At 33.5% G+C, this 11,066-nt stretch overlaps 2 protein-coding genes across 3 annotated transcripts; one reads left to right on the forward strand and one right to left on the reverse strand.

Annotated features, from left to right (window-relative positions):
- Positions 1–228: 228 nt before the first annotated feature.
- On the forward strand, positions 229–4,228 carry LOC136206633 (autophagy-related protein 18a-like). The gene is made up of 4 exons (XM_065997778.1): positions 229–1,186; positions 2,432–2,639; positions 2,781–2,907; positions 3,948–4,228. The coding sequence occupies exons 1-4, from the start codon at positions 392–394 to the stop codon at positions 4,051–4,053; spliced, it is 1,236 nt and encodes a 411-aa protein (XP_065853850.1). The 5' UTR covers positions 229–391; the 3' UTR covers positions 4,054–4,228.
- A 3,117-nt stretch (positions 4,229–7,345) lies between these two features.
- LOC136206088 (putative protease Do-like 14) lies at positions 7,346–10,720 on the reverse strand. Of its 2 annotated transcripts, XR_010676213.1 has the most exons (12): positions 10,589–10,720; positions 10,380–10,482; positions 10,135–10,260; positions 9,857–10,036; positions 9,632–9,759; positions 9,239–9,450; positions 9,066–9,147; positions 8,797–8,939; positions 8,513–8,633; positions 8,252–8,344; positions 7,794–7,966; positions 7,346–7,627 (listed from the first exon to the last, which is right to left on the reverse strand). XR_010676213.1 is itself a non-coding variant. In XM_065997011.1 (11 exons), the coding sequence occupies exons 1-11, from the start codon at positions 10,601–10,603 to the stop codon at positions 7,850–7,852; spliced, it is 1,320 nt and encodes a 439-aa protein (XP_065853083.1). In that variant the 5' UTR covers positions 10,604–10,720; the 3' UTR covers positions 7,686–7,849. The 2 variants fall into 2 exon arrangements, 1 of the variants encoding a protein (XP_065853083.1); XM_065997011.1 differs by lacking the exon at positions 7,346–7,627 and having other exon boundaries at positions 7,686–7,966.
- Positions 10,721–11,066: the final 346 nt, after the last annotated feature.

The following is an 11,066-nucleotide window of genomic DNA, read 5'->3' on the forward strand; positions in this document are numbered from 1 at the left end:
AAACTTCAAGAATTAAAGTTTTTTAAAATATCATTATAATTTTCTATTTCAGGTCATTTTAAGATATTAATTAAGGTTTAGTGGTTTTAATGTTAAAAAGTGTAAAATTAAAGGATTTTTTTTATTATGTTTTGAAGTTTAGTAACCATAACGTAAATATGAGTAAAGTTCAGTGTCATGTGTGTAATTTAGTCATCCCTGTTTTATTGAAACTCTACTGATCTTAACTTATTACTAGGATTGGATAATGGCGGGTAGCGCATAGCTGTAACTGTTGCAATCCGATTCCTAAAAACCCAGTAGACGAAGAAATCAATTATAGATAAACCCATTGATTCTCTATTCTCTCGTAATTTCACCCTTTTCAATCTCAATCCCTGATCCCCTTTTCATGGCTCACCCATCTCTTCCACCTGCCGCCACTCCGCGCCACCACATCCCACCGGATTCCGATTCCAAACCCGATGATCATACCTCCGCCAGTACTCCCTCTCTTTTCGACGATACTGCCCCGAAAGACAACCCCTCTCTCTCCTCCCCAACACAAACCCCCCCAGCCATCTACCACGTCTCCTTCAATCAAGACTACACCTGCTTTGCCGCTGGATTCGATAATGGCTTTCGTGTCTACAATACCGATCCCTTTGAGCTCACCTTCCGCCGTGACGTCGACTCTCACGGCGGCATTGGGCTGGTGGCGATGCTATTTCGCTGCAATTTCTTCTGTTTGGTCGGTGGAGGACCGGACCCTATCTATGCGAGGAACAAGGTCATGATTTGGGATGATCATCAATCGCGGTACACCGGTGAGTTGTCGTTTCGGTCGGAGGTGAAAAACGTGAAATTACGGCGGGATAAGATTGTTGTTGTGTTGCTTCAGAAAATTTGTGTGTATAATTTTGCGGATTTGAAGGTTTTGCATCAAATTGAGACGTTTATGAACCCTAATGGGTTGTGTGAGATATCGAATACTTCGTCACCGATGGTTCTGGCTTGCCCTGGCATTCAAAAGGGTCAAATTAGAGTGGAGAATTATGGGTCGAATAGAACTAAAATTGTTATGGCTCATGATTCGAGGATTGCTTGTATGAGTATGACTCCTGATGGCAGATTGTTAGCTTCTGCTAGTAATAAGGGTACTTTGATAAGGATCTTTAATACCTTGGATGGATCTTTATTGCAAGAGGTATGCAATTCCAGCATAATACTTGATTATATGAATCCATGTTTTTGTTATGTATGAAGTTCATGTTTCTCTGTGTCAATCTTGATGGATAATATATGTCTGAATGTGCCTGTAACATATGAATCTGTTATATGGGTAAACCTTAGCCTAATACATTCCAAACCCTGTACACTGCCCCTATACTATACTTAGGAAACATCTTATGGCTCTGTGTTCGGCTCGATAAAAGAGATAAAAGTTCGACATTGTTCGGCTTGATTTATAAACAAGCCAAGCTTGAGCTTGGCGAAGCTCGGCTCGAAAGCTTGCGAGCAGACTCCATTATAGGTTCATGAACAAGGTGGTGAACAAGCTCGATTATAATGCTCGTGAGCAAGCTTAGTTCGACCATGATGTTACTAATAATATTTATATGAAGGGTAAAATTTAGTTTGTAGGTTTTAGAACTATGTAGTTTTGTCTTAAATAAATTTCAAATCAACATAATTAATGAGATATTCGCGAACGAAATTCATGAACTGAATTAACGAGCTGCCCGCGAGCAAAGCTCCTGAACAAGCTCGCGAACAGCTCATGAACAGAATATTGAGCTCGAACTTGTCAATTTTTTGACGAGTTGAGCCTGACCAGGCTGATGCTCGGCTCAATTACAGCCCTGCTTAAATGACCTATTAGGCCTGGAACTTGCTTGAAATGAACTATTGGCCTCTAAACTTGTTTAACATGATAGGAGCTTTAACTTGTGTCCAAATCTATCCTTGCTCTGCCACATAGTATTTAGGGAATTAATCATGTCACTTTAAGCAATCAAGAGGTTAATCAGTCTTTTTCAAAGTTCCGGGATCCAATAAAAAAAAGGGGGTATGGACAAGTTTAAGGGCTACGGATGTATTAGCCTATTAGGCCCTCTATTTTACTCAACTCGGGTTTGTAAAACTTGAGCTTTCTTTTATAATACATGTGAAAAATGGCACTAGCTCAATTTTGCATGAATCAAAATTCATCTGTATTCACTTGAAACATCACACTATTAAGCTAGAGCAAAACGATGAGGCTGAAATTGCATTTTCAAAAACGTTAAGGTTGTGATTGTGGTAATATGTTAAGGGCATCTTTGACCCTTGTGAATACTTCAGATGCATATTAACTTTGCACTGTATCTTTGTTGGTGAAAAAGGGAATAGTAGTATATATCTGTGAATTTCTAATGCTGTTTTCCATCTTTGAATTTCTAATGCATAATAGGTTAGGAGAGGTGCAGAGAGAGCTGAAATATACAGTCTTGCATTCTCCTCCAAAGCTCAGTGGTTGGCTGTCTCAAGTGACAAGGGAACCGTCCATGTATTCAGCCTCAAGGTCGACTCAGGGTTATCGGCTAATGACAGATCACTTACTGTACCTGAACCAAATAATTCTAACAGCTTAGGCGTTTCATCTCTTTCCATTCTCAGAGGTACTATCCTTCAAATTTTCTACTCATAGTCATTCCGATTCCTATTCCGGAGTTTAAACCAAACACACCTATTGAAAAAAACCTTAGGCTTTAATGCCAAATGTTTGGAATTTGAGCTTAGATTCTTGTTTTGCAATATAGGTGTATTGCCCAAATATTTCAGCTCGGAGTGGTCGGTTGCTCAGTTCAGATTACCGGAAGGAGTGCAGCATTTTGTGGCATTCGGCCACCAAAAGAACACAGTTGTAATCATTGGCATGGATGGAAGGTAAATAAATAAGAATAACTGCACATTGTTTACCTTTCTGTTTATTATATTCCACCCTGTGTTTCTGCTTCTCATTTATTTATCTTTCATGCTTGGTTAAACCATGATGAAAGCTGCAATCGGTAGGATTTTTCTAACCTTGCCCTTCTCGAAAGGAAGGAGGTGAAAAATTTAGCAGAGCCATCCATTAATAGTAATGGATTTCTGTGCAAAGTTTCCTCCCGTGATAGCTTCTTTATTGTCTAACCTAACATTCTTACCACTACATTATTCTCATCTGTTCCGGGTTCAATGGAATCTGAAAGGCTCAAAGATTCTTCAAGCCTTGTGTAAAAGATTTAGTTTGTTTATGTATGCTTGCCCTTCATAATTTCCCTGTCCTTTCATCTCAGTCAAAGGCTATTCCTTGGTCTGGCAATTCGGACTGCATAATTTAAATTTTCCGCTGACTGTTACGGTAGTTTTAGTGCCTCCTATTAGTTAATTTATGAAAATAATAATAAGAATAAAAATGTACCTTTTGTTGGCCATTAGTTTGAACTGAGATAAGCTTGTGAAGAAGTAACAATGGAAGTTGATTTTCAAGCAATAACATGTCAAGCATAATACGAGGCATCATATAAATCTTACCACGATCACTAAAAATAGGATCATTAGTTGCATAATCATCCAAATTATAAGCAGACCATCGAAAGATCTCAAGCATGAAACAACCATCAAGTATCATCATTTGTATAAATCTATCTGAATCTTTATGCCAACATAGATCTAGAGGATCATAAGAGTCTTTTAAATGCTGCAAAACTTGTTCTAAACACTCAATGAATAACTCAGGAGGTTTATTTGCTCTTCTAAGAAAATGAAGAAGAGCTCTTTGTTTGTGTTCTTCCATTGGCTTCAACTGATCTTCAGTTTAACGCAGAGAAGATCCATGTAGCTAATTGTGATGGAATTTAACGCCTTCTGAACTAATTCATAGCTTAGTTCTTGTTAAGAATTGTAAAAATTAATGATTTATTTGGTTGATCAAACTTTTTCAGTTTCTATCGATGCGAGTTCGATCCTGCTATTGGCGGAGAGATGAATCAGCTTGAACATCACAATTTCCTGCAGAGATTGAGGTCAGGAGAGAATTGTCCCAAGTAGACGGTGTAAAGTTTGTTTCCAGTTTTTGGAAGTAAATATTGTTCATATTGCGGTTAATATATTTAAAGAATTGCGACAATTAGATGAGCTTATGTAAATAATTGCCATTCTGCAAATACTCTTACCATACATATTTTTAAGTTTTTAAGTTTTATCTAAGTGCTAGTTGTTTTTATATATATTATTATGAAGAGTATATGAAAGTAAGAAATCATCCTTATAGTTTTTAGTGAAAAGCTTGTTTTTAGTGTTCAAATTTAATCAAAATATTCTTATTCGTAGTAATATATATTTTGCTTTTTATATATTTTATATATTAATTTTAAAAAAATTATCTATTATTTATTTTCTTAAATTTTTACTATTACCTTTTATTATTTAATGTAATAAATTTAAATTAATGTTAAATATTATTATAAATCTTCATAAGTTTTTTAAAAATTATACCTTTTGTTTTTTTGAACCAAAATTGCAACTTCGTTGATTAATAGGACTGGCATTCTCACGGATAATGTTTGCTAGCCATGTAGGCATTATACTGAAAAAACAATCGTTAGCATTGGAATAGGCCCGTCTTGCTATTAAAAGTGCGGTCCTATTTACTAAACGAGGAATAAAACATAATTTAAAACCAGAGTGAGAGTTAGATGATAGCCTGCAATATTGAAAATTATACTTTTTTGTTTTTTTGTTTTAATAAAATAATGTTAGTCACTAAATTAAAATTCTGATTACAAAAAATTTCGTAATCGCTGGAGAAGTTTAGACAATTTGATTTGATGTATGGTGTTGCTAAGCCAGAGAAGCCATTTTTCGGGCCTTTGGTTTGCCAAGGATCTTAATATCTCCCAGTTAGATGGCAATGGAGAAGTTCGTGCCATCACAACAATAAAGGAACCCGTAGAATTCTTTCTGCGCAGAAACCTGTAGACTTCTTTCAGTATTCGTGTTTCAACACCTTAAAGTCTAACGTGTCTAATCTCACTCATGACTTTCCGCTTAGATTTTCTGGTTCAGACTGCGTCTATTCTTGGATGATAGTTTCGGTGATATTTTTCCCATGATGATTTCGGGTTAAGAAGTTTATTTTTCTTGTCTTTTTGTTTCCTTTACTTTTTTTATATACAGAAATTAACAAGTAAATTACTTTATCGGTTTGTTTTTAGGGATAAGGTGCAAAAATACCCATAACACTTACAGCCAGTAGTAATTTTACTTCTAACGTCTAAAATGGTGTAATTTTACTCATAACTTGGCAGCCAAGAGCAATTTTATCCCTAACGTTGTCAAGTTGGATCAATTTCGAACATCATTATTAAATACGGATATTTTGTTCATTATTATGCATCAATTGTATATCAGTTCGTTTAAAAAAAATCTTATTTTCTTTGATTTAATAATATAATTGGAGATTAATTAATATTTATAAATTCCATGAAATATTTTGAATTTTTTTTATCCAACTCGTACAATAGACAGTATATTTTACAAAAATAATTAATTTTTTTTATGTCTAATCATATTTATGATCTGTTACTAATGAGTGATAAAAATGACTCACATGTAAAGTGTAAATGACAAGATTCATAACCGAGAAAACAACTTGATGAACTATTTTTCAAATTGACCCAAGTTAACAATATTAGCAGTAGAATTGTCTTTAATTGCCAATGTTAAGGGGTTAAAATTGCTCCTAAGCGTAAACATTACATATTCCATCTATCACTTTTGAGTAAAATCTAAATTTCGTTTGTGTTTTCAATGAAATTTACTTTTCTTCGGATTTAGAAAACATCTTGGGATTTGGAAAACATATTAAATTTAGGGTAAAGTTCAAATAAAACCCATGTGGTTTCACTAATTTTCAGATAAAGGACTGTGGTTTACTTTTTGTCAAAACGAGGATTGAGGTTTTTAACTTTAACAAAATAAGGACTTTTTCGATTGATACTATTAAAATCACCTTTGACGACTTCGAAAATAACATATTTTAAGAACTACTAATATTCTAAGCAACTTTAACTCTTCAACTTTTTTATTTTGAGATTGTTTAGATGATGTTTGGTAAAGAGAGAGAAAGTTCCAAAAAAGATGATTTTCGAAAATCGAAAATATAGTTCCATAGAAAATATGACAATGAACAACTTTAATTCTTGAAAATTTTCATTTTCAGATCGTTAAAGATGATTTTAATAGCTTTAATCCAAGTTTGAAACCTCAATCCTCGTTTTGACAAAAAGTAAATCACAGTCTTTTATCTGAAAATTAGTGAAACCACGGGGGTTTTATTTGAACTTTACCCTTAAATTTATTATTTAGAACCATTCAATTTAAGTTTATGGATTTGGATTAAATAATTTTAGATTTTCCTAAAACATGAGTAATTTAATGTATATATATATAAAAGGTAAATTATTTTACTATTATAAAATATGTCAAAGGGTAATTATTCATTTTATTTAGTCTTGTTTGACTATTGATTCTTAAAAAAATAAAAATAAAAAATTGATTAAGAAAAACTTAAAATTATATGCTTATTATATAAAAACATACAAAATAACTTGTTAAAAAAAAAAAAAAAAAAACAGTCACAAGAAAATGAACCACTATTGCTCATTCAAAATCAATGCAAGCTTTCCATTGACTTATAATCTCGTTTTAATGACAAAAACTTCAACAGCCTTTTAAAACATGTCACATTATTGGTTTAAAAAAAACATGTCACATTATCAAATTACATCATTTTATTCGTCAATAATTACTTTTATTCAATAAATGAATTATTTTTAAAAGAATAGAAAAAAGAAAAAATTCCCATGAAAAAAGTGTTAAATAAAATAAATTATTTTTATTTTCTTAACATTTATTTTTATTTCCAAATACTCTGGTAATGTGACCTCTGAAAATATTCTTTTTTAATATCGCAATATTTTTATTTAATTTTAGGGTTAAGTTCACAGGCACATTATAATAATATACACCTAAAAATGCTACAATGATTCAATTCCATATTATTAATATTAATCTAACATTAAATTTCTTAGATTTTTTTTTGAAAGAATTTAATTTCTTAGGTATGTCATGATGATAATGTTTTTTTATTAGCAAACATCTACTTATTTTTAATGTGGCTCTTTTGTAACCCTCGATCAGTCCAAGAGGCCCTGACACCATGTCAAATTACCGTTTGACCTAAAAGCTCAAGTTGATAGTTAAGGTCCAAGAATAGTTTTATTATAATCTCTGACACCCTTGAACTCTGAGGTTACTAACATTATGGCCCATAACTTCAAATTCTGTCATAAATATCCCAGAACTTGGACAACTACTAACATATTAGTCCAAATAACAATTGACTGAGAAAAATCACAACAAAATGAGTTGTAGGGCTAACATTTCAACAAAGGTTAGTTTTTTGACTTGTATTAGCTGAAATTTTTGGAATATTACGTTAGTAGCTGTCAAAGATTAAGGGTATTCACGTTAGGATTTGAAGTTCAGGGACCATAATGTTAGTACCTCAAAGTTTAGGAGCCATGGGTGTAATTTACTCAGCAATCCAATGATTACATTCCTTTAAGAAGAAGAATTTCAGTCAGAAGAATAGTAAATCAAGAGAAAATAAGAGCCAATGACACATAATAATCTACAATGAATAAAAATGAAGTTCCTACTGTTTATGATTTTGGCTGTAAGTTGTATAATAATGTACGACAGTTCAGTAAATATATAAGAATAACCTGAAGGCAATTGCAGACTGATCATTCTCGTATGTTAGTTCAGATGTTATACGGAATCACATATCCGGATTTGCCTCTTCTGGAGTAACAGTCAACGTAACTAAAACATCATTTTGCCTCTTCACAACTACTTTCATAGGAACCCCAACCCTGTCTCCCATAATTTCGATAATCTGTCACGTTTATGCAAAACTCAGAATACGAACTAGTATAACTTACACTGCCAAGCGAAAATATCGTCTAGATTACTCTATAGTTCGATATAACAGCCTGACAACACACCATTCATAAGCTATGCTTCACAAATTTATGCATGAAAAACAAACTCTATAATTTGTGTTTCAATGTGTCATGAATTGGATTCAGCATTTTCACTCTAGAAGTGCACTATTATCAAACATTTACTACCAAATGTCAAACTATCTTTCAGCCTAAAAGAATAGAGAAATGTTAAATACCTCCTTGATGCTTTTAACAGGCTTCTTGTCAAATTCAATGACAACATCGCTGGGATGGAATCCAGCACGGTCAGCAGGGGATCCTGGTGTTACCTTGTAAAAAAAAGAAAACATAAAAAAATTGAAGGTAAAATGCACCACTTCAAATTTAATACGTTTTACCTCATTAACTTACTACTGAAAACAAATTGATATTGCAAAAGAACGTTTAGGTTATTAGGAGGAAAGAAAGAGGTGAATAAGGAATTTGATTAGACATACCATGGGTACAAGAACACCTTTGTCAACATTGGGGAATTTGGCATCTCCCTCTTTAAGTTGAGCAATGATCATCTCATTAAGATCTATCATCTTCAAGCCAAGCCAAGGTCTAACAACTCTTCTGCAAAATATTATCATTTTTCACTCAAATCCGCATAACGACTGGTGCTTATATAGTATGTAAGCTCTGCTATCTTAGAAAGTGAAATGTAACACAGACCTATGTAGGCCATAATCACTCCTAAATACTTCACACAAAACAAAACTTAATAACATAAACATACCCACTTTTCTGAAAATGTTCTATGATTTTATTCACTGAGTCGATTGGTACAGAAAAACCCAATCCATCTGCAGACACTAGTTTCAGGATATTAACACCAACAACTTCTCCATCAATATTAATAAGAGGCCCACCCGAATTTCCCTGTAGAACATATTAGATGAACCAAATGTTGAAAACACAGTTGAAATTACTTCTACATGAGAAGAAAGAATAAACAAACAAGTAGTAACTATTAAAATATATCATTTTAAAGGTAATGGTAGATACCGCATTAACAGCACAATCTGTCTGTAAGTACTCTCTTTGCATGCCTCCAAAGCCCAGATCGCTGCTTTTTCGGTCTACACAGCTAAGTCCAAAGTAGACCCATTTACATCTTGGGTATGACAACAAATGATATAAAAGAAAAGTCCTCCAAAGCTTTTTAACATTTTTAATACCTCACAATACCAGCTGTAACAGTATTTTGAAGGGAAAGCGGGCAGCCCATAGCTAGCACCCAATCCCCAGGACGAATCCTACTAGAAGAACCAAGCTTCGCCATAGGCAGTGGAGTTTCAGACTTTATCTTTACAATAGCAATATCAGAATGTAAATCAACATTGAGTACTGTGCCGTCAAATCTCCGACCATCTTGCAAGGTCACTTCTACCTGCAAAGGTTCATGACATATCAGATTTCATTTTGGCACAAATTTGGTTTTATGAAGCATTAACGAGCAACGTAGAAATGCAAAACAAAGGGCCAAGCCTGAAGAGCAATAAATCCTAAAATGTCACAATATTCCATCAACTACTACACATACTCAGTGCCTATGAGGAGCGATTACTAACCTTTCCTTTGGTAGTAGTTCGCTTGCCTGGAATATCTACTACAACATGAGCACATGTCAAAATAGTGCCATCAGAATCAATAATGGTACCAGATCCTGCGCTTGTTCCAATAGTAACTCCATAGAATTCTACAAAAGGAAAAACAAAGATGTAATTTGCTATTTTGAATAAATTTTCCAACATACATTATAACCTCAATATTTGAAAGAATCCCTTCAAACATACCGTGTGGAACAGAAAGATTGACAACAGCAGGACCAACCTTAGCAGCTGCATTGGCTATAGTGTCCCTGCCTAAGCATCCACAGCATGGTTTTGGACTCTCTCCCGTAATACCAGAACCCTCAGTGTTTATGTCTGGTGAATCCACAGGACTAATTCTAGAAGAAAACAATGGAAGATTGCCTACAAATTCATAATCAAATTGAAAGCAGAAAACTCAAGATTACCTTTAATTTGTTCAATTATTCAAGGAAATAGAAAATAAGTAAAGCATTACAAACCTAAGTGCCGGAGATCAGAAGAGAGAAAAGAAGGATGTAAATTGATGCAGCAGTGTAGATTTTGCCATGGCAGCGAAAGAGAAGCATCCAAAGGTGCTGGAATTGGAAACGCTATATATAATTTTTCTACAAAAATTGAAAAGAAACGCAGAGAAATTTTGAATTATCAAGATTATGCATCATTTCAATAACAAAAAAAAAAAAAAAAAAAAAAAAAAAAAGAGGAAAGAAAAGATTATGCTCACTGTAATCAGAATTACTGTTAGCATATAGAAATCCGCCGCCGGAAGCAGCAAAAACTAAAGCACGAATCAGAGAGCGTCTGCTAGGGGAGATTGAAGCCTTTTTCTGCCAAAGAAAAAAAAGGAAAAGGAACAAATCAAGTACATAATGAGTGAACTTGCCGAAATTGACAAAAATGGAGATTTTTCGTCGGAAAAAGCGAAATCGATACCAGAAAATGGATCATATTGAACGGAAAATCAGTGTGAGTTAACTATTGATCCAAAACCCTATTAAAACCCCTTCTGGCGAATCATCTTCAGAATCCAGTTTCTTCATTTTTTTTACTTGCATTGAAGTGTTAAACAACATGGGCCAAACTCACCAGCACGGGCCTGAGGGATTAAGAAAGGAAGCCCTTCAGCATTCATTGTTTTATAAATTTAAGACTTCAATTCATAAATCCTAAACCCTAATTTTTATAGGCCCCTAATTCATGAAACATAGTTTTTATAAAATAATGATTTATTTAGTTTGTCATTATTTAAATTAGTACTTGATATAGTTATAAATAATTTTTTAAATCTGAATTTCGGTGTAAATTTCCCTAAATTTGACTAATAGTTTTTTCGATTTTCAATTTTCCTACATATTGAGTCGCTAATTAAATTATTAATGAGAGGTTTAATAGGTGTAAAAATAACATAAAA

The sequence above is a fragment of the Euphorbia lathyris genome, chromosome 9 (assembly GCF_963576675.1).
Source record: "Euphorbia lathyris chromosome 9, ddEupLath1.1, whole genome shotgun sequence".
In the NCBI taxonomy this organism is placed as follows: Eukaryota; Viridiplantae; Streptophyta; class Magnoliopsida; order Malpighiales; family Euphorbiaceae; genus Euphorbia; species Euphorbia lathyris.